Genomic DNA, 24,061 nt, shown 5'->3' with positions numbered 1-24,061 from the left:
GTCAATGTTATCTTAGATTTGCTCAGTGAATGTAATATTTTCCAAATCATTGCAGCTGAGATAGTTGGTGAAGGAAATGGCTGTCTGGATAGCAATCTGTTTCAGAATTATCTGTGGCATCAGTACTTTGATAAATATTTGATCTGGTTTTGAGAGCTCAGTTAAACTTAGCACAGTGTTATAGTGCAGGCAATAAACACAAACTACTTCCGTAGATCTTTGGTTTTTATCTTATATTATTTTTTGGTGGAAAGTTGAAGAAAAGCTAACTTCAAGCCAGCAGTAAACGTGAAGTCTGTGGTTCTAGGGATCTGAAGGAAAAAGAAGTGCTACTTTCATTATAATGGGTTGTTAGTTTTCCCCAGATGTTCTGCTCAGATCTGTGCTTTGATGCATTCCCCTTTCTTACAAATTGGACTCCTTCCTGGGTTTGAGCAAAGAAGACCTAAGTCTCTTTTTATGACCTCTGGGGAACGTTGGAGGATATTATAGCCCCTAACATGAACTGGTGAGCACATCTATGACTCTGCTTAGTTGCTCATGAGTAGGATTCAAAGAACTAATATTCTAAATCTCCTTTTGTGGCTATGTTATTAGTGTGTTTATGTATTTACCATTATATGCATTATATATAATTCTGAGTAAAACTTCTCAGGACAGCTTTTTCCTATAGAGTGGCAATATCCTACCTTAGTTTCGTAAGACATGGCGAATCGTAACTCTGTGCTTCCCCTCTGTGATTAGTGGGGGGTAAACTAGAGAGGGCAGTTTAATACCTTGACAATTCCTAAGTTTGTCAAAATGGTTGTAAATATTTATTATTTTCCAGATGCTGAGGTTGAATGTAGTCTTATCCTTGTGTTGTTTTAAAATACACTTGTTGGTGTCTCAGGAAACTAAAAAAAGCTCTGTACAAAGCAGTATATTACAACTGTGCTCTGCTAACCTGAAACATAAGTGTGTAGTTTACATCTATCTGACATGTATCTAAGATGTAGACACTTGATTCTTCCTTTTTTTTTTTTTTTCTTCTAAATACCTCGAATATTAGTGTATAATATAAAGAAAAATCTCAGCAGTTTTAAATGCTTCTCTGTTACCCCAGGAGCTAAACTTCATAAAAGGCCATTCATGTTTTTTATGGAAATATCTGAAGGTAATGTTTCAGTTCAGGTCTTCTCCAGGTGGTATTTCGCTGATCACCTCCTAATCACTGGTGCTGGTGAAAGATCTGTTGCAGCTCAGTGCAGCCTCAGCCACTGATACACTGTTTAAATTGCACACATTGCACTTGCTATTTAAGGCGGATACACTAAGGAAGTCAGGGTTACCAGATCATCGTTGTTTGTGTGTGTGTTTGTCAGCTTTTCCTTCATAACTTCTAAGTTCTTTCTGCCAATCTCATCTGGACAGAAGACTGAATCATCTTTAATAATAAAATTTGGGATACCACAAGTTTTATGAGAATAGAGGCAAAATGAAAGACTACCAGGGCTGATACATTTTCAAGTATTTTATTAGCTATCTGAAGTGTGCATGAGATGTAGCATTTCTAAATCCTCGACTGTAGGAACGTAAGACAGGCGTTAGAAAATTGAACAAGGCTTCATTATGGTCCGTGATCATGGATCTAGCTGCTAAAAGTTATCTTTTTTTAAATGATTCAAGAAAATAACAATGTTTTCTCTTACATTAAGTTGGTTAGCTGTATAACTGCAGCATAACATTTAGACAAAATAGTGCATTGTGAGTGTTACAAAGAAGTATAACGCGGGACCTTATCAGTAAAGGACTATGGGAAGTGAGGGGAAAAAAGGCAGATTCAATGTGTGTTCTGTAGAATACACAATGTGGAAATAGATTCAGAGCTCTAAATCTACACAGACAAAAACTGTGTTAGGTAGTAGTGCTTTGGGAAAAATAGTTGCCTACTGGTCAGGGAAATCTGACCTACTACAAGAGCAGACTGCATTTGCCTTGGTTTCTGAATTAAAATTTCTCTGCTAGAAGGTGGGTTTTGGTACCTTAAAATAAGTTACTGGAAACAAAGATGTGGTTTTAAAAGTATATTTTCTCTTGAAAACAAAGCCCTTTGTTTTCTAAATGGGAGGGGACAAGTAATACCTTAAAGCAGGTGTTGTCGAGTGGTAACAAATGTTCAAAAGATGAGCAAGCAAACCCCTATCAAGACCCATTTCAATTTCCATTTTTTTCGTGGTCTGTGTTACAGTTCATCCTGACAGCTGACAATAGCTTCTTTGGGATTCTGTTTGGATTTTAATTTATGACCATTTGAAAAGTCATAGCCACAATGGCATAGGAACAGATGGCATTATGAGGGTCACAGACCCGAAGATTTACCGGAGGGCTATGAAATGCTATGACACTACTGCAGTCTGTGATGATGCTTTGTCATGTTAATTGAACGCCTCGCCAGAAGTTGGGAGGTTACAGCTGCCAGAAATAACTGTTCTTGATGTAAAGTCTAAAACAGTCTGAAATGCTGTCAGATCTATTAAAGTAATTGATGCATCAAACGTAATTTCCTTTAAAATTGTGATATGATAGTGTGAACAGCTGGTGATCCCTGTTGAAAATAAATGATGTAGCTTTAGCCTGGGCATCCAAAGTCATCTCAATGGCTTCAGAATTAAACCCTAAGCTTCAGAAAAATGTAGGAAGCTTTATTAGTAGATGCAGTCTTTCTGCAGCGTGCATTGCATTTGATCTAATACAACACTTGTATCTGAATATTTTTGCCTCAGGTAGGATCCATGAATGTTTAACCAGTAGCTGGTAGGAAATGTTTGTATCTCCCCACACTCAGTGGTTGCCTTAAGCTCCCGCATTCCCACCTGCCCACCAAACCCACACTGCTGCCGTAGCTCTTAGCCTCAAAGTGGAAGCTGCCACTCTGAATTTCGGCTCAGCGCTCGGTGAGCATCGACTTCCCAGTTTGCCTGTTCTGATCGAATCATAGCCTTGTGTGGGAGTGCCTTTCTGTCATTCTCGTGTTCTCCCTGCCAACTGTGCTCCAGTGAACTAGAAAAGTGGCTCAAATGGACGAGATTCTGACACTCTTGGAAGCAGGATTCAAGTCTATTTCAGCTCCTTGTCAGCTGGCAATAGTAAACCAAAGGAAGGGATTGAGGGAGAAACAGCATTTAGTTTTACACCAGTTTCTCTGCAGATTCCAGCCTCGTGCACTAAATCTGCAGTTCAGAAAATGGATTTCGAGCTGTGAGCTAACTGCAGCATCTGATTTGAAGTGCTCTGTCCATCAGTGCAGTGAAGGAAAACCATTTATAAAAAGTCCAGAGCCACATTAAACTCATTTTACCCCAGTCTTTAACAGGAATGTGATATTTGTCAAAGGTAAAATTAGTAGTGGAAATGTATGGAAAAATGTATGGAAGAGGTGGTAAGCACCAGGTGGTGGAGGAGAACATCAGTAACACCACTAGCCCGGTAAGAGTTAATGAATCCTAAACTAACAAAACATTGTAGGATAGTCAATGTACTACCTGTACTTGGGAAGAGCACTTACAGGGGAAAGGCCTCCGTTTGGTCACAAGTGAGATTTGGAGACCTTCAGGCCTTGGATAACAGAAACAGGTCACTCACAAATATAGATACAACAGCAAGACCGAATGAGGGAGTGCCTGTGGAGCTGGGGGTAGTAGCTGATCTGGGCTACACCTCCACCACGCAGGAGCTGGCCAAACCCACCACAGGACATGTACTTGTTTTGTAATCCCAAGTATAACATGACTGGATGACAAAAATTGGTCTGTTGCTTTGCATCAGGATTGTTCTTAAACGCAGTGAGTGTTTAGTTGACTGAACTGCAGCAGTGGAAAGTCTCTGAAGCATTTCCTGAGCGGAGTAGGAAACAAAACATGCTCTGTGTAAACATGAGAAGAACTAGCATCATACAAATAAGGCTAGGTAACGTTGGCACTAGATGAAATAAGAACAAACTGGCTAGGGAGAAGTTTGGAAAGACGATTTGAAGAAGATGGCTAGCAACTAGGCTAAACCACTAGAACTTGCTTGGTTTTCAGAAGAAATTCTGTGCTGAGGTTGTCTGCGGCAGCCAGAGAGCAAAATGAAAGACCTAGGAAGGCCCTTCAGATCTGGTATTAAACTGAAAATATTTTGTTAGCAAGTTCTAAGTAAAAAATGAACAATGATCCTCAAAAAGGTAGTTGTGAGCAAACCTGATAGGTTTATATGGACTTGAAAGATTAAAGGTGAGTCATATTAAGCTGTCTTTATCTGTTTGGTTTCAGGTCAGTATTAGAAAAATCTGTTTTTTTTGAAATGTGTTAACATTATTTTAACTCTTTTTTTTTTTGTTTACTTTTACTGTTTTTGTTTTTTTTTCCTAAAAAATACTGTTCTTTGGATGCTTTTTAGAGGGAAACCCGAAAGACTTTTTCCTGGTTTTCAGAAGATGATGTCTTTCAGTATACTCACCTTTTTGAGGTTTTGTGAAAGGCCAGTATACAAAGAAGTGTTTTATTTTGTTTTTCTTAGTGTCAAAGGCCTTTTGCTAGCCAGTGATTACAGTTATCTTCTGATCCCCGCCTGATAGTGCACAGATGGAGGGTGTGTGACTTCGTCCATACTGAAAGATATCTTTCCCTTAAAGACAGATCTGCAAGTAGTTGTGCTGCCAGGCTGCCAGTGTTGTAGTTTACCTGCAACCTCGGTGTTCTGTTGAAGATCTGGGGATGAGAAAGGAGGTGCGTGCTCTCTCGTGTCGGGAGTTTTTTGGGAAGCACCATGCGGATGCCCCTTCCCGTGGCAGTGCCCTGGACCTGAGGAGCAGATGGCAACTCACGTCTGCTCTGGGGGGGGAAATGGTGTGTTCCCTGGGGGTATTGCTGTAGCCCTCTCAGTCTGTCTTACTTGACCAAAGCACAAAATGGTTCCCAGTGACTGTCAGCTTGGGGAAGATCTCTGCCATATTAAAATTAACCTCTTGTTCTTGGTGATGATTGTAATGTCAGTCTAGTATGTACTGCTGTGGTGTCGTAGTACTTGCGAAACAGTGACACTAGCTATAGACTTCGTTATAACATAGGTACATACAGAATGCTATATGCAAAGCTCTCTTTGCCTAGGGGCAAAAGAAAGAAAAAATTAAATAATGTGTTTTAATCTTTGCATTTCTATTTTATTTTACTAATAAAAGGGCTGGTCATCTTTTACACCACAGTTCTGAATATTTAATACAGTATTTGTCAGAATATTTGAGAGAAATACGCATACATAAATGCAAAAATATATATACTTCAGAACAGTTTATTTATCTTCTGATGCCCTTTCCATAGTCTGAAAAGTTCAGACAAGTGCTGGTGTCTGTAGTGTTGAGTGTGTACAACAAGAGTGGGCTACAAGTACTAGCCTTGAAAACAATGACGATATAGCTAATCATCTCCAAAGCACTTGATAGTATTCTGGCAGTTCTATTAATTATAATTTTTAACCACAGAACCTAGTACTGGATTTGCAACTGTTTGATTTTTTTGATACAAAAGATATTCCCCTGACTTTAGGTTGATTTTTTTAAATTAGAACATTTGTACAATTTTTTAATTACTATTTCCAGAAGCCACACACCACCTGTATGTTTACTGTGGTTTTATAGAAAACCTTTAACTAACGAAGAACAGCAATACAGCTTCTAAAATGTCATTACTTGATATTTCTTATTTCTTCTTTAATGAGATCAGAGGTTGACCGATGTGAAGAAATTCATGTCCTTCTGTCCACTACTGATAATTTTACATGGAGCACAAGCTTTCAAAACAAGGAACATCAGAAGTAGAAAAATAAATCTAGTCTTTAGGCAGTGGAACAAGGACACTGAAGTCACAGTATCCTAAGTTCTTGCTAAATATCAAGCTTTTGCTCAGATCCCTCGGTGAGCTGACTTGGAGGCTCCTAATTTCAAGCACCTTTGTCTAAGGCTTTCTTCTAGCCTATTCTGCATGTGTCATTTTTGGAAGATTTTTTTTTTATTGTCTTTTGGCAATTGAAAACATTTCTGTTAGTCTTGTGGCTTATGTAACAGAACTTTCCCTATTTCTCACTCTTTGACTCAAAACTTGGAAAATAAAGTTATCAGTAACAAGCAGCACCTAGGACTCCTAGCACCCAGGTAGCACAGCGACGCAGTAAGTAATCCAAGCCTTGCTTTTGAAACCAGGCAATGTCAAAGTAGAACCACAGAGCCTACTGATAAAATGTTAAGATTTCAGTAGTGGACATACTGTAATGAGGTCATGCAGTTGTATCTATAAATGTCTAAAGAGGGAAAAAGTGTGAGCATATAAATGACATCCAGGAATACACAGAGCAAGGGAAATCACCGTGGATGGGTCTGTTTCATAACCAGCCTGGCTGTAGCTGTGGTCTCTGCAGATTGGGCTGTTGGCAGCAGTGTGCTCCTGACAGGCCCAGTGTCAATGAATGCTCTCCCCCGTGCCGCTTCCATTCTCTGTCGGTGACAGAGGCTCCCGTGCAGGTTACTGTTATCCTTAACATGGGTGGGGTTCGGAGCTGTAGCTGTTTTCATCGCAGGAGTGTATGTGAAGGGTAGCGTGCACCTGGGAAATCCTCTTTTCTCAGGTGTGTGGGAGGTGAGGAGATGCTGGGTGGCTTTGGGTGCTGGGAGGAAGGCTCAGGGACATGCAGCGCTTCCAGGCCTCAGGATGGAGGGAGCTGGGGAGATGACAACGCACGTGAGCTTCGCACTGCCTCCTGGTATCACGGCTGGGAGGAAACATTAACCACTGGCACCAGAAGGCAAGCACTGCAGATTCAGAACAGGCCCCAGTCTGCGGCCCAAGGCTGGACTCAGCTGTCCCCTGGTTAGCAGTGGTGGTACAGCACTGGCCTGAGCCACAGCAACCTGCCGGCTGGAGGGAGAGCCATTGCATTTTCACTGTGTGTGTAGATACAGCACATAAAGAAAGAAGTTTTCAGGAGATGGAATCATAGAGTCATTCATGCTGGAAAAGGCCTCTAAGATCATCTGGTCCAACCTTTGACCTAGTACTGAATCCACCTCTAAACCACTCTACCAAGTTCTCCACCCACACATTTCTTGAAGACCTCCAGGGACGGTGACTCAGCCACTGCCCTGGGCAGCCTGTTCCAGTGCTGCACAACCCTTTCATTAAAGAAGTTTCTCCTGATGTCCAGCCTAAAATAAACCAAGATAAAGCATTAGCTAAGTTTGGAAGCTACTAGCTTTTTCAGTCTCTCAGTTGGGTGTCTGACTTGCTTCCAGTACACTTGCTATTGTGAAGTTAGTGCTTACGATACACTGTGGTAGGGATGCAGTATTTTTATAAGCTGATGAGGTGTTCAAATAAGTAATAAATCAAAACTACAGTAGACCATTGCAAGATTATGTTGTTTTAACAGGAAAAATGTCCCTTGAGAGCTTCTTTCTAATATAAGACTGTGATCAGCAACATAAAAACCCTCAAAAAAACCTTTCCATTTTGGAACTCCGTGTTACCGGCTGTGAACAGTAATGAACGAAAAGGCAAACACGCTCCTGCTAGAAGGGGTCAGGCGTTTTCAAGGGGGTTATAAATACACATATGCACCACCAACCACGCATGTTCATCATTTCACACTGGCAATGTAAAGTTCAGTGAGTAACAAAGCCAAAGTTGTTGTTTCAAAAATCTGTTGCCAAGCAGTCAGTTTTCTCCTAGCAACAAGTGTTCTGCAGCAGGGGAGGCAATTGGATACCGCAGGGGGTATGCTGGGGCTGGGCGAAGGGGGGAGAGAGCAACAGCCTGGGGCTGGGAGCTTCCTTCAGCAGTGCCACGAAACACCCAGCAGCCTTTCTCCCAGTGCTGGTGACTGAGCAAAGCCAGCGAGGGCAGAAGGGACATGTAAGCAACTTGTTCCTCAGTTGCTTTGGTTTTGCGAGGGATCAGCTGTATTACCATTAGCTGCCTGCCTGTATTAAAAACAAATACATACAGAGCTGCAAGAAAGTTCTATTTTGTGCATATTTGAAAAAAAAAACAATTATTCTAAAGAATTTTATTTCTCATCTCATTTCAGTGAGTTTTGTATTCTGCATTTTGGAAACAAATGACTTGTACATTGCCCTTCCTTTTTCAATCCAAAAGAGTTATGTATTTAATTTAGATAAAATGATCTTTACTTGTAAGTGTTAGTGGTCAATCTAGTTGTTTTTAAGCCTTATATGGACACCCTTCAAAATCTCTGCATGAGAACACATCCATATCTGTCACAGCAGACACAGAGCTACGTTTATTTCCGATGGAACAGCTCACTTCAAACTGAGGCACAGTGTCAGATTTTTTTCTGTGCTTGCAGAAAATAGCTACTCATGATGACCGAACAGGTAACACGTATATGCCTTCCAAAGAAGGAATTGGTACTTGATTTCTTATGTGAAGTCCTATTTCCATTAGATGGACGTGTTTCAGTACAAATTCATCAGCTAAGAGGAAATCGGAGAGCGTAGCATACAGATAACATGCTATTTCACTCTATGTAAGTGTAAAGCCCATGGAATCAAAAAGATGCATGGAATCAAAAATGCAGCATTTATATTGATCATAGAATCCATTTACATGTGTATTTTTATCACAGAAGAAGGGAAATATCACCTACAGAATTTTACTTATTTGTGCACATATGAAAAACTCTTGGTTTTCTCACCAACACTTCTATTTCATTATTATAGCATAACACTGTCAAGTCTCTGGTAAGCTTTATATTTGATAGATTTGTTTGAAAATAGCAGCCACCTTAACACATGCAAAATAGGCTGAAAAAGCAGCGTGTAACAAGGGGCAGTTTTGTGATGCTAAAACTACAGTGCATATGGATTTGGTGTGCATGCATTGCATATTAAGCTTTCCAACTGATTATATTCATAATTCTTCATTTTCAAGTTTTTAAATAAGATTGCATGTTTTTATCCTGCCTTTTTGCATACCACTGTTGAAAGTTGATTCTCTCTTAGAATGGGACTTGTTATGAAAAATAGTGAACAGGGAAACTTACTAGGGATATGGGAAATTCTCTGTCTTTTGTAGATATATTTTTTTAAATTATAATTTCCAGCATCTGTGTAGCTCTATATCTGATGATACACTTGCAGCTTTTAGCTTGTTGGGCTTCTACAGGTCATCGGTGAATCAGGCAAGCAGCATATCACTGTTCTGCTGCTCATTCAGCTCTTCTTAGCAAAATAGGTCCACTTTGGTTTTCATATTCTCATAAGGTTTTGTTATAACTGTTGTTTTTGCCAAAGGAAACTTCTAGCTCTGAGAGGTATTTTTAGCTAAACAAGGTCCAAATTTAGAAGCTCTTCAGAGAAGTCTTGTAATAGATGTACCTAGAAAAAAAATACGGTATGAAAGTCTTATCTGGTAGAACTCAAAATCTCTGTATCTGAGGTCTTTTGCAGCCCAACAGGCTGCAGATCTTAAACATGGTGATTGTTTCTGATGCTTTTTTGCACGTTAGGCTGGCTACAGTTCTTCTCCTGGTACTCTCTATTTCTTCCACTTATCAGTTCTTTCCCTGCAGTTATGAGAGAGTTCAGTGCCAAGAGTTCAGCATCCTCTCTCAAGAAGGCAAATGGACTTAATGTCAAAGTTCCTGTTGTAATTTTTCTGCTTTGAAATACATTTCATGACGTTTGAGAACATCTCCCACCTATAGTCTATGTTTTTCTCAAAGAAAATGAAGTTGTTCCTCTTGATCTCAAATGAGATCTCAGAGGAAAAAACCTCAAGAGGTGCTTCTGTTGGGATTGCCAACTGTTTATTTTCCAGGGGTAGTGGAGAAGTAGTAAGATGATTAAAATTTAGGAAAACCTCCAGCTCTCTTGAGCAGAATTTTTAGTCACGTAAAGCACAGTGATCTTTATATCGTTACCTTTTTTTTTTCTTTAATTTTTTTTTGTCTCTCGTTATTTCAGTTTGTATGTTTGGCACTTTATGATAAACCTGTGGCTTGCTGAGGCATACAATGGGTGACAATTAGCTTTTATTTTTAAAAAGTTAGTTTCATGGGAAAAAAAATATCACAGATTTTCATTTGCTTAAAAGCAAATTTTTTTTTTTTTTAAGTGACTTTATTAGACTCATCTAACTGGCTAGTTCTAACCATGTTTTCAAAACCAGAAAATAATTATTTTTAGTGGTTTTTCCATTTCTGCTCTGTTTATTTTTCTAGATACGTGTTTCCCATCGACTGTTTGGTTAATCGTGATGACAGGTTAATTTGCAAAGAGAGAAAGCCCATTTGCAGCGGGGAAGGTTCCCTTGCAGTGACTACCCTACGTGTTTATTTAAGCTTATTATTGGTTTATACAATTGCTTATTGCAACATGTTGTTCAGATTCTGAGTGGTATTTTAGTAATTAATAATGGCGCACTCGCTAACTGGAGATATTACTTGGAGACTGTGTCAAGATGCATTTGGAAATTAGAATTCATTCAAATATTTTTATTTTTAAAAACATTTAGTTGATGGAAATAACTTAGAAAATGCAAGGGGAAAAAGAACTATATAAAAATATAATATTTGCATGTCTGGTTTATTAAAGCATGTATTTAATTTAGTTACTGGTTTTATTGCGCTATCAGCATAGCCCAAATTTTAAAGGTATCTTGCTTATCTAGGATCCAGATACATACTGGCATACTGAAGGTTAACTAGATAGACTGAAGTTTTCGTTTCTGTTGAGGTGAATGCTAATTAAATAGCTTGTCCTACATGCATTTAAAAATTCCACTGTGCACCTGTGTCCAAAAGATTGTGAATGATTAAAAAAAAAAAAAAAGGCAAGACTTATGGATTTGACACCTAGAATCCATTAATTTTGTCACCTTAGTTTTCTTTCAGAAATTAGCTGGATTTTGCCATAATTTTGCTTTTTAATCTTTGCTTTCATTAACTGGACATTTTTCTGCACTTACTTCGTCAACGTAACCCAAGGAATTAAGAGGAAGTTCTTCCTACGACAGAAGCATCAAGTAATAACGTTACACAAGCGTGACAATATTATCACTCACTTTCTGCTAATGATTATAAGGACCTTGGGTATGCAGTTGATGGAGAACCTGGTACTGGAACGGGAGTCGTGGAGGCTCCCTGGCTTATCCTCACAGCCATCAGAGTGTGCAAAGCCCCTCCTGTAAGACCCAGTCTGTGCCCTGCTGCTGCGAACAGAAGGCTGTTCCAAAAACTCCCTGCTCCAATTGCCAGGAATGCTTTTACCTTTTTTTTGGTAAACTTACTCACAGCCAATTTATATACATTTATTCTTGTGCCAACATTATTCTCTAACTAAAATAGTTTTTCTCTACTGTTCTCTATACTGTTTTTACAGCAAGTAACTTCATCTCCTCTCAGTTTTTGATTTGCTAGGTTAAACAAACCAAGCCTGTTAGTCTTTTCTTGTAAATTAAGATTTTGATCGATCATCCTGGTAGGCATTTTCTGTGCCTGTTGCAGTTTGAATGATCTTTGTTGAACAGGGACCCACAAAGTGCCAGAGGAGGTCTTGTCACTGTACAGCCTTCTGCCTAATGGAAACCTCTCCTGATGTCACTTGCGTTTTCCTGTTTTGCACTGGCACCTTTTCACACTCTCATCCTGGAGCTGCCTGATATATCCAAGTCCTCTTCCCAAGCTACTTGCAGCTGACAGGCTTCCACCATGCTGCAGACCTGCTTTGTTGTTGCTGCTGTGTTATTTTCCACTTGCCGTTACTGACTTCTGCTGTGTTTCTGTTACTCCCATTCTCACGATCAGCCAGTTGCTTCCATATTGTATCCTCTTAACTTTGTTTTCTAATTGTGTCATCGCTCTTGTAATTCTTGTGATGTCATTTGTTAAAACATTAAACAAGGCTAGTGCCAAGACAGTATCCAAAACAGAGAAGATACAATCCCTCCTCATAATGTATGCGAGACAAGTATAAATGAAGATTATTCAGCCCAGTGCTTTGGATGGAATGTGAAGATATTTCTGTGTATTCAGACTCAATAGCTGTTGGTATTGACTATTCATGCAGGTACCTAGGAGATATTGGATAACAACAAATGACTTCTGTTTTGACAACAGTGCTAAGGGCCCTCAGTCAGGGGTTGGGCCCAGTTTGGCTGAGCATTATGAAAATAATCCTTGGACAGATGTTTTTGAGAAATGAATGAAGAAGAGCAGGTTTTTATGTGGGGCAATGTGCAATGAAGTATAAGGATGCTGATAGGGTGAGCAAGCACATTTGAAATTGTTGAATAAATAGAAGGAGAATTTGAGACTCCCAGCTGAAGGAAGAAGGCATGTGCAAGACCTGGAAAATAACCTGTGGCAGAGAAGAGAATTGGAACCACTTTTTCCCCCCTTTTATTAATTCCTGGAGGGTTTTGTTCCATTTTGATGTGAAGTTTGTGCAGAACCTTGTTTTCTAGTGACCAAAGTACCTCCCTGTCATAGGCAGCACACAATAATATTCCCTGTGTACTCTTGCAAATCGACCTGTCCCTGTTACTCCTGGCTCTGAATTCTGACAAAGGCCTGGGCACCGTAAGGGGCTGTTGACCTTTCCTAATGCAGACAGGATCTGAAATCCACAAAGTTATGAGGACAGTTGATTGTTCTTAGTGACCAGAGTAAATATCAACACATTACAGGAACAGCCACGAAACACTCTTACTTCTTGTAATGATGGCATTCATGCACAAAGGAATCTTCAAAGTTTGCCTTTGCTCTGTCTGTGCATCATCTGGTGAGAGGTTTCCCTCTGACTTTTCTGAGTTACAAAATCAACCTCTGCACGTGGAACAGGCCAAAAGAGAAATATTTGGTTGAAGAGTTTATAACATGAGGACGTTCTGAAGAGACAGAAGCTGGAAGCCTTAACACATGTAGGGGAGATTGCCAAAAAACAGCCACCAAGAACTGCTAGGAGAAAAACAAACCAAATCATCAAGCCAAACGTGGGGAAAAGTTACAAATAAAATTCGCACAAAGCTGCAAAATGAAGAAGCCCACATGCATTAGGGGCTTTTATTACAGTGTGCTAAAAGCAAATGTCATAAATTTATCACTTTCATCCTAAAATGTAAATATATCACCTAGTGAAAGGGCTGCAGCAGGCTGCTCTGTCTTAGCAGGATGCCAATAGATGCATTAACATCTCTGTGAAGTACTGTAGCATTTCAAAACAGAGAGGGAACAAACAGGTTGGGGGGTATATTTGTGTAATTCTTGAGGAAGCTACTGTTTCATTATGTTTTGTGGAATGGCTGTTTTCTCTACTAATATTTCTTGTTATTTACTAGAGTAAGTAACGTAGCAGTCTTTCTGGTTGATTCGCGTTCCAGAAACCCTGTAGTATCTCCTTAATGAAAAGTGTGTGTCCCTCTTTATAAAGAGAATATCGGGTGGAGGCTTTCTGTTTGGGTTTTAAACTAACATGCCAGGTCTAAAGGTGTGAGCAGTATGTCACTCAGGTACCCCTCCGAGTTTCGGCAGAGCTGATGTATTGCTCCAGCCATAGAGCAAGAGACCTAACGTTATTCTCTAGATAAATGTCTGCACATCTACAGCCAGATAGGTAAAGGCCAGAACTGGTTGGCTTTGGGCTTGTTTTTCCAGTTAGGAAACACAGGAAAACAATGAGTTAAGGACTACAATAATTTTTATTGATTTCTGAGAAACCTTAGAGGACTTTTTGTTTTGTTTTGTTTTTCTGAAGAGTTGGGTACAGAGGGCAGGCATACGCTGACAGCTGGTATGCTGGAGGTCAGTTTTCTCGGATGGGTGATGGTGCGAGGTCACTGAGGGGTGTTGCTGCGTGGTAGGCGTGCCTGCTCCTTCTCCCCGGGGTCTGTCGCTGAGTGCTTAACAGGGCAAAGTCAGGCAAGGACTGCAGACAATTTAAAATAATCTGTGCCTCAGAGTTTTAATTTGGGAAGCCATTTGGGAAGGCGATCTACAAGCTGGACACTGGCAATATGTAACATCTGACCATCATTCTAAGGGAGTTAATGAGTTGGGATATTATGCCTTCTTTCTTCTACGTTACTTGTTTAAGTCCAGCCGACAGCTATAGTGACCGAATGTCACTGTCCTTTTGATGCTCTACACGAAATGAGTCTAATTTCCTCTCCATTGGTTCTTTGGAAGCAAAGCTCAGCTCCCAGGTGCTGCTGCCCAAGAGAGGAATGAGTCCTTCTCTCATCCCAGCCAGCATCATTGCCAGTGAGCGCTGGGTTTCAGGAGACTCTCCATCTAAAATGCTGTGGTCTCAAATTTATGAGAGAACAGGATGCAACCTGATTGTCAGTGCGAGAGCAGTTTCCTCCCAAGTGCTAAATAGCTTATGTTCTTATTAAAGTATAACGGCAGCCAGACAAGCGGTATTTGCTCTAGTTCTATCACTCGGGTAAACTCAGCTGCACTTTTTTCCATATAGAAAAGAGCAGATTTAACATAACTTGTTTCTATTCCCATCAACAGGCAAATCTGCAAGATTTGGTTGTTTCCTTTTGTCTTTTAAAAGAACAGCCTTTGTGCTTAGCAAATGGGGAAAGTAGTCTGGCATATTTGGAACAAAAAATTACCAATATTCAAATAACTCGCATGTTTAATTAGCGTGAAATACACACCAAAATCCTCACTGAGAAAAATAGTTGAAAATGAATTAGATTCAGGTCTTGAAAATCAGTAATGCTTTGATGTTCCTAAGGTTAGTTGGTTATACTAAAGTGACTGCATGCAAACTACCTCTCTCTCTCTCTATATATATATATTTACATGCAGTCAATAATATGTATATTCCACCTCCTTGCTTCATTTTTCATAGTTTCACATCTGATGCCTACCAGTCACTGTAATTGCTTTCTGGGATGGTGTTTTTCCTGCAGAAAAGTTATCTGATTTTTTTTTTTTTAATCAGAAGCACTATTCACCCACTCTGGAAATGCTGACTCATTTCACAGCTTAAAAAAATCCGCAACCAGAAAAGCCCTCTAGTACCTTTATGACAGGATATCTGTCAGGCAAATTAGCCTTTGTTGCATTTATTAATTTACTTGCCAAAACTTCTTGTTTCTTTGTGTGGTTGTTCTTCAGAGCATGGTCTGTTCTGTTGCTCACACAAAGTAGCCAGCAGGCTGGCCATGCTGAAAGTCTGCCTGCTGAGCCAGAACCTCATGGGGTTCTGCACAATTTCAGTACTTTCTAATCGCTGGTGATTAGCTTGGATTGGAGGGACAGATGTACAGAGAGAATTTAAAAAAAAAAAAAAAAAAAAAAAAAAAGGTGTGGTCCAAGAAGGAGGAGCTGAGAAGTTGCAAGGAATCTGTAAGCTTGTAGTCAGGACACCTCTGGCAGTAAGAAAAATTTTTGGTCCACGTGCACTTTGCAATACAGTATCACAAAGTGCATACAACTGTGAGGACTATTACAATCTCAGAGTAATGTTCTCTTACTGGGTCACTCCAAAACATTTCCTGCACAGTAACATTGATGAATATGATGGATGGCGAGTGAAACAGATTCCACTGTTTCACTCAGGCCATATCCTAGCGGGCTTGGACATCATCTTGGATAGCGTGATGTTGAGTTTGATCCAAGGCCTTAGAGAGAGACAACAAAACTGCATCCAGAAAGTTCCCAAGAGTTTTCTGCCCGCTGGATGTCTCTGCGATACCGGTGCAGTGTTAGTCCCGGCACGCTTCCCATTCTGCAAGCTGAATCAAGCGCTGTGGCTGTTGCCCATGGAGCTGAGCTCAGTTCTGTTACTGCCATAGCTGAGAGCTAGCGCTGCCAGGTTATGATCTCAGATGTTGCAAGACTTGCTGTGGGTGCTGAGGTATGCCCGCAGGATACGAGCACTTCAGGACACACACCTCTGAAGAACTTAGGCAATGGAGCTTGCCACAAAAGCTTGGGTACTTACTGATTCTTGGTGGCTGGGTAGAGTTTTTGTTGTTCAGCTTGGTTTTTGCATTCCAGTATCTTTGCTTCTGGTCCAAAGCCACTTGACTTCTTGTTGGTGTTGAACAGCCTGCTTCAGCCCTGCTTCAGGTCATTTATTTTCTTTAAAATAAAATAACATAAAAAGGCATATTATCTAGTCTGTAGCACTCTGAACCCATCAGCTACCTACACGTACTTCACTGCTGCAACATATCATTTGAGCTCCCAGGAAGTCCCACTGTGGCCAATCTCAACCATTTTTTTCTGCTGTTTTATTGCAGGCTCTGATTCTTCACCAGCTCGGGCGCTACAGCTTGGCCGAGAAGATTCTCAGAGACGCCGTGCAAGTGAACTCCACAGCCCATGAGGTCTGGAACGGCCTGGGGGAGGTGCTGCAGGCTCAAGGCAATGATGATGCGGCGACCGAATGCTTCCTGACAGCACTGGAGCTTGAAGCTAGCAGTCCCGTCGTCCCTTTTACCATCATTCCCAGGGTTCTTTGAGAGGGTATCTTGACCAACTTATCTTGGTCTGACTTGTGGGTGAGGAAACCCAGTGTTTCAGGCTGCCTGGTAACTGGTTAGTTTGAAAAACTTTAGAGCTCCAGTCTTTTGCAGGGAAGTGGCCAAAACAGTGACACGATGCGTTACGTTGTTAGACTGAGAGGACAAAATGGCTAACCGGAGCCAAATCACTCATATCGCCTATGTTTTTGCCCTGGTAGTTTTGAAACTTCGTTATATTGTTCATGGATGATGTGCCATATTTTGTTAGTGATACTTGAGTGTTACATAAAATTATAATGGAATCAACACCAAATGTAGAATAATATATTCAAGTTAAAATTCAGTGGCAGAGCAGACTATTTTTAACAAGGCTGTTATGAAAACTGTCCTCTTCCTGCCTCTCAACCTCTTTTGGCCCAAAGTCAAAATGTGAATTTTCTGTTTCCATCTCTATTTTAGTCCAGGCCAGAAAATCAGTTGAGTTCTTGTTTTTAGTTGTTAATAACTGTGATGTGTGGCTAACTGTTATCTCTATTTAGAGCAAAGGCTGAGTACAAGAATATTTATATTTTACCAATGTATGCCTGTTACAGAAAATATATTAGTTATTTAAGTTTAACTTTTTTATGTGAATTCAGAGTTTATTTATCAATGGAAATATGTAAAAAGAAGCCTCAAATGGAGTATTTACCAACATTCCTTATACATGACCCGCACTTGGCTAAATGGGAAGATTATGTTAATAATAAAATGATTTTTAAATGGAACTTTTTCTGTGTCCTGGTTAAGAACCCAGAGGATCAGATATCTCGCGAACACATTTTAATGATGTGGGGCCTGTGGCTGGCTGCCTTTGATGATCAGCAACACCCAAGTTTTCAATGCCTTGAGGACCATAAAGAAAATAGAAGCTGCTATGCTCTTTGCCAATCGTATAGTTATTTGGGATTTCAGGTTTCCTTAAATCCTCACTACTTTTTTTGCTCCTTCCACTCCAGCTCTCATTGAAGCCAGATTATTCTGCTTCTCCATAATACATGGACTTTTACGTATACCTTGTTAATGCTTGGGAAAAGCACGTTAAATATTTATGCACTATTCTCAACATCTCCCACACTACACTTCCCTTGAAGGGAAAGTTGCCTGGTAACATATTACTGCCGTATCAGTGTAATAGGGCCACACGTTTAGTAGACATATACCTGCCAGAGTTTTCCTGGGATGCATCATTTGTTGCAATGAATATTCAGGGTGTGACAGCTAGGGCAGTCCAGTGTCTGCTCACTTAAATATTGGGTGTACACAGGAGCTGGGAAGAATTCCAGACTCCCAGTTAGACTGAGTGCTCGTTGGTATTTGCCTCGGTGGTCACAAGAATCAGTTTTAAAGTGCTTAGTGCAAGAAAGCAGATGATTCAGAAAAATAATGGCACACGTTTTTCTTCATAGCTCACCAGAAAGCTTGCTTGCCTCAAGAGCGTGGAGGACCCTCACTGCAACACAGACTGTGCACGCCAGTGAGAATCTTTCAGCGGCAAAATACTTAAACTGGGGGGAACTCTTCACTTTTATCACTTTTTCCTTGGCATCTCTTGTGCATTCTAGGCTATGGTACTTTCAAATTATATCTGCTTAATGGTGAGACCCTATGTTCTCCGTAAAATGGTTACAAAACACTTATAGGTAGTATTTTCAAATCTATTTAAAAACCAGACCAGCAATTGTGTCATCTTGCTTACTGCAGAAATATCAGTTTCCCTTCCCCTTTTAAAGTGCCTGTTTTGCATGCTTTCTTCTTCCTGTCCTTGGCATTTTTATTCTCTTTTCTGTTTGCCTGCCGTTTTCCCTTTTCTAGTCCCAGCTCATAATATATGCCCTGACCTGACACCTTTTAGCACCTACTAGGTGGTACCTGGTTTACCAAAGATATCGCAAAACCTTTATTTGTTTAATTCAGTTCCCATTGAGCCTTTGTGCTCTAAGTTCAGTTACTTGGATCTATCATACATTTCTCAGATCTGCTCCTTCACAACGTTTATTCACCTTTTAATATAATATCAAAGCTTTTCTAACAAGGCACTTTGCACATCGATCTGAGACCGGTGCTCTTCCTCACGGGAGCTTTGAACAAAAGTAGAGTGTAGGAGAATTCTGTGATAGCAGAATTTATCTTTCATTTTCCTCATTAAGTTTACAGCCCTGGCCTCTTTTGATAAACTCCCGACGTGGAAAGGTTAGCGGTCTAATTGTGTCACATCTTCCATTCGTGGAGAAGTTGTTGCTGCTGTTGTGTGTATCAGGTGAACCTGAATATCATCTGTTTTATTTTTCTTACACTGGCATCAGTTTCACTTTAAATCCACAGGCCTTCTACCTCTTGGGAACAGCCTTGTCAAAACTCAGCTATCTATTTTTAAAAATGGATTATCACGGTGAGACCTTACATTTAGGAGTTCTCAGGCAGGAGTGGAAGTCCTTGCAACATATGAATTAAACAGCAACGCTTGTTTAAACATAGTTTTCAACTTTTTTTTTTCTTTTAAAAAAAGTTACTAGGTGTTATGTGTGTGATTTTTTTTCTTCATTGAGTACATTGAGTGAGAAGGCCAAGAATATTTTTATATCTATTACTCTGTTGCTATACAGAAAGGTCTTTCACAGGCTGTTGTCAGACTGCTGTGGTATCTCAATCCCAGAAGCGAAGCACACAATGCCAGTGTGAACAACCAGTCCTGGGGAAGTATTCCCCTTCAGGCCAGCAGGTCAGTGCCCTCTGCATCAAGGTTTGCTCCTGGATTTTGTGGCTGCCAAAATCTCTGCGTGGATACACAGATCTATCTATGTGTGCTCTTGCTCCCCCAGCCTGTTTCAGAAATAATAGCTGTTCAGAGAAATTATAAAATAAATCAGGGGCTGAGCCAGCTGAAAACTAAGCCAGCCCTTTTTTCCTCATGGTTTTACTAGGCTTCCTGTAGAAGCCCAGTAAAGGCTTCAGGTAGTTCTTTGATCTGACCTACTGCATAAGTAGTAATGCTCACAGAAGAGAAAACAGGACTTCCCCTCCAGGGAGCAGCCTTTACTTGCTCCAGCTTAAAATTATTAATAAATTGCCTTGTCAAACACTCTGTACATGACTATATATAACTGTATACAACTATAATGACAAGCTGCACAAGCCGGAGATCTCCAGTCTTTCAGCAGGAATCAACACATTCATTCAGCAGACCGCAATAGCAGGTTGCAGAGACTGCCTGTGTTCCGCAGCGTGCTCGTGCTGCTCAAACTGATTCACGCTGGGGGTACCAAGCACGTGCTGGGGTGTTATAACAAACTGATGCACATGATAAAATGCTTGAATCTGCATTGCTTAAAATAAAAATTATTCAAGTAATTGGTTAAAGTTCATTTCTAATTTTGGTGCAGATAACCATTTATTTAATTTCATGACTGATTGAGAGCCACAGGAATGAGAGAACCAATCTAAGCAGAACTAATCCAACTGTATCTTTGAAAAAATTGTCATTAATTATATGCATGTTAAACATAAAAGGCTATTTTTAAAAATGCTAAATTTTTCCTTGAAAGTCTGTTTTTTTTTTCCTGACTGTTCTACTGTGGCATGGCAGTGTAAGCCTGGGAATACTGGAGTTCCAGATTTCTCTCTCTAATTCTTTGTTTGTTCAGTTGTCAATTAAAATGTCATTTTTCTTAGCCATCAAGCTGGCAATCATCCTGTCCCTCCAGCATCAAGTTAAAAACCATGTATGCTAAAATATGCTTTAGGCAAGTATACTTCTCCAGCATTTCATCTGTTTAACCTCATCGTCTCTGAGCTACATTCTCTGATCCCACTGGCAGGCTATGCTGGAATGTGTTGCACTTCTGCATATATCTATATTGTCCCCCAAAACTATCTGATAAGAATCCTGCTTGTGGGCAATAGAGAAAATAATGAATGTTCCTATTTTGGCCTGCATCACTGTCATTGCTGATTGTTTGAATCTAGATGGGAGTCCCTTAGGCTTGCAAAGCCAGCAAGTGGGCTTGAAGAGGTGTGATGGTGAAGATAAATCTGAAGTGAATCCAAAAGTAATGGAACCCCAAACTTCTGGGAGGACAAGGGTGTGGGGGGTGGGATGAGGGGTGGAGGGTGTTGGTGAGGTTTAGTTTTTCACATTTCAGGGGTGCGTGCTTCTGATATGCTGGTTTGTCGCCAGCTTGGCCACCTGGTCTTTCTAGTTCCATTTAAAGCATCTTTTCGAAATAGCCTAAGCTATTTCAAAGAGATAAAACTGTACCTTTAATTTCTAAATCCTTTGAAAAAACATAACCACTTCAGTCCAGCTGCTGCTACCTACCCACTCACGGAACAGCCTAGCACTGGGCACCACTATACTGTTACTTATGCCTGAATGTTTTCAAAGCGCAACAGCTGACGTGATCTTTTGCATGCAGCCCTTAAGGTATGGCAGGAACACAAACCAAAGCTCCTGAGGGTAGGAGAGAGAAGGCTTTGGGCTTTATTAATCTGGAGGAACTTAGTGTAAAAATCTAATTTGGGCATTTAAAGGGTTGATGAATTGTGTCGTGCTGAATTATTTCCCATTGTATCTTTAAATGCAGCAGGAATCACTTTAGTAGAAATTACTCCTTCCTGCTCCATCCAGATATGAAGCTCTGCAGCCTGCTCCCCCCATCCTCTCTGGACTATTGTGGCCCACTCACTGCTCTCCTGGCTCCCTCTCTGCCTTTAAAATCATCTCCCCAAGAAAGTGGTACTCTTAGTACGGAATTACCATGCCAAAGGTGCTGGTCTGATAAAGTAATCAGTAGGTGATGTGTAATGGTAATACTTGTCAGTTATTGCCCCAGTGCTGTAGCTTCAAAAATGTAGGAAGTCCGTGCACTCTGAGAGGAGGAGGGATAAGGCTGAGCTCCCGCCCACTGCAGCACTACAGACAGCAGGGTTACCGGTGCATTCAACACTTAGAGCAGAAAGTTTTGAGAGGACTCAAGGTTCCGCTCTTATAAAGCTGTCTCCCCTATAAAACAGGCTGACGGAAAGTTGGAGATACCTAAAAAGGAAATTCTGACCCCAGTTTTCACTTCCAATGTGTATCAGCTGCATATCAAATAATGAGTCCGAGACACCCTTATCAGTGCAGGCTTTCCCAGGATCATCGTTTTCCAAACAGCACAGACTACTAATGTAGGACTGGAGGGGGCAACAGAGGCCATAAAACATGACTACCAAGTTTGCTTCCCTTTCATCAATCTTGCAAAAATAGTCTTTTCCTGTAGTAAAACAGCAAACTTCTGACTGAACAATTTATTTCTTACGGGTCCCTTCCAGACAGCTTTTTTTTTTTATTTATTTTCTTTCTCTTTATTTTTGCAAGCAAGTGTTTAGGGGAACAGATAAAATCCTGGGTGCTGGAAAATAGGAACCTCAGCTGTTACTGCAACAGGTCCTGTAATCAGAGCAGGCAGCCACTGCATTCAGTGACTGACATAGCACACAGGACCCACTCGCTCTCAAGCGACAATCACGTCTTTCCACACCTGTGCTTCAGGAAGCAGTCCTGCTTGCTGGTTGCTTCACCACACTTGTGGCCAGACCACAGGAAGCCGTGTTTCTAGAGCAACCTTACAACAGGGCTGGCATGCAGACATAGGTGCTCCTGCCCCAGTGCCCCTGCCTACCTGGGGGGAAGCTGTGCAGCTCAGCCACCTGTGGCAGACACCGTGTGAAGCAGAAATCACAACACACCTGCATGTGAACAATAGCTTCATGATGTGCGCTGAGTCAGCCAGCAGTGGCATCTGAAGGATTAAAAATAAAAAAGGGAGTAGGCACTAGCTGCCTCTGGCCTATCAAAAACCCTGGAGAGAGCCCACCAGCAGATGCAAACAAACCCTTGCACATTTTTCATCTTCTGCTGTCAGAGAACTGTAACATGTTCTTAATTAGCTGGTTTTGGTTAAAGACATCACCAAAGGATTATCTACTGCAAGGATGAACTTCAGTAACACAAAGGGTTAACCAGGACATGGCTTGTATGCCAGGTTATGGTGCAATTTCATATTGCACCTGACCCAAAATCATGGCAGCTGCTGCTGAAAAGGAGGTCTTGTCCCCACATTTGCTTTGCTCCTGTTGTGTTATGTCTGGTGAGTGTGAGGCTACCGCTGAGTCAGACCAGCTCACTGTGCTCATGGCCTTTCCTTTTTTTTTTTTTTTTTTTTTTTTTTTTTCAGAGGATGCAGTGGAAGTGGGGAGGAGGTGTGAGCCCCTTTCACAAATAGCCTGCAATTAGGTAGGTTGGATTATGCACATTGTGAATCTTCCCTATTGTTTCCCTTACCGTTTTCATTAAAACAGAGGCTGAAGTAGGGTGGTTGAGCACGTTAGTTGGTCTTGCAGTTCCCAGCTGCGTCTCACCCACATGTACTTGCAAGGTAGTTTTCCTGTCCTGGCTCCAGAGTACCACACTTGCCCTAAGAAACACAATAGGGTAGAGCATGGAGGGATTCTGTTCCAGCTGAGATGCCTCTGCTGTGAATAGTATCCTGAGGTATTATGCTAGTGATGTCTCCTGTTACATTATAGTTTGAATAAATAGAGACTGGTTGAGAATGGGATGCTCAAGAGAGTTAAAATGCATTCACTGCAACTGTGATGTTGATAATCCATAAGATAAAAATATACTACATGATTATGTCAATGTTCTTGTTCAGAAATAATGTGAACTTTGTTCACTGTAACTTACAAATTCATCATAAGAATTCATAAGCTGGTGTCTAACAGGAATCTAAACCCATAGCCACCAACTTCATTACAAGTGCTAGAGAAAGGGACCGAGATCATGTGGGTTACAACTGAGAGACTCAAAACAACGCTTATGGCCAGCATACCTCAGTGTGTGTCAGCCTCACCCCATGATCCTTATCTCAGACCTTGATTCCCAGTCTGTAGAGAACTTGAATAGGAGGTGATGCTATTGCACAACTATTTCCTTTCCTTGCTCCAAAATGGACTTAATTTGTGATTCTTGGCCATTATCACCACCAATCATTGTGCTGCATATCACGGGTTCCAATTTTTTAAGCATTCTCTCGTAGGACCTTGTAGGTCCAAGTTAGGCCAGCAGTAACATGGGGCTCTGGCACATGATGGACTGACTGTACTGGCAGTCTAGCTGTGTCTGTGAGATAGCTATGTCAGCATTTAGCCTTCACAGACATTTCTAATAGGATTTCCACGAGGTGTGACAAATACTGGTACTTGGGATGCAGTCTTAGCTACATTTAGAGAGCAAGGTCACCAACAGACCTTATTCTTGCTTGAAAGAAAAGGGGAGCTGTACCAGTACAGAAAGAAGTCTTGCCTATACCATAGTGTTCTCTGGGTGATAATCTGGGTGCACAACGAGTCCTCACTTGAAGGATCTACCAGCAACAGGACCTCCTCCTGGTCTGGATATATGAAAGCACAACAAACAAGAGTTTTGCCCAAACAGCCTCGCTCTATCTAGATAAAGGATG

The 24,061-nt window shown here is 40.9% G+C and overlaps 1 protein-coding gene and 1 long non-coding RNA gene across 6 annotated transcripts in view; one reads left to right on the top strand and one right to left on the bottom strand.

The window, feature by feature from the left end:
* Positions 1-17,284, top strand: part of TTC7B (tetratricopeptide repeat domain 7B) — a 134,878-nt gene extending 117,594 nt beyond the window's left edge. For all 4 annotated transcript variants that reach the window (XM_035327796.1, XM_035327795.1, XM_035327798.1 and 1 more), the window contains one exon: positions 16,293-17,284. In XM_035327796.1, coding sequence (XP_035183687.1) covers positions 16,293-16,514 — 222 coding nt within the window. In that variant the 3' untranslated portion in view covers positions 16,515-17,284. The remainder of the gene's footprint in view (positions 1-16,292) is intronic.
* LOC118167897 overlaps positions 11,543-24,061 on the bottom strand; it is a 45,805-nt gene continuing 33,286 nt past the window's right edge. Inside the window, exons 4-6 of one of the 2 annotated variants that reach the window (XR_004751283.1) lie at positions 22,882-23,014; positions 12,740-12,855; positions 11,543-12,101 (exon numbers count right to left, since the gene is read on the bottom strand). This is a non-coding gene — a long non-coding RNA (uncharacterized LOC118167897). Of the gene's footprint in view, positions 12,102-12,722; positions 12,856-22,881; positions 23,015-24,061 lie in introns of those variants that run through there. The other variant, XR_004751284.1, reaches the window with a different exon arrangement.

The sequence above is a fragment of the Oxyura jamaicensis genome, chromosome 5, assembly GCF_011077185.1.
Source record: "Oxyura jamaicensis isolate SHBP4307 breed ruddy duck chromosome 5, BPBGC_Ojam_1.0, whole genome shotgun sequence".
NCBI lineage: Eukaryota > Metazoa > Chordata > Aves > Anseriformes > Anatidae > Oxyura > Oxyura jamaicensis.
This window is presented reverse-complemented; position numbering and strand designations above follow the sequence as displayed.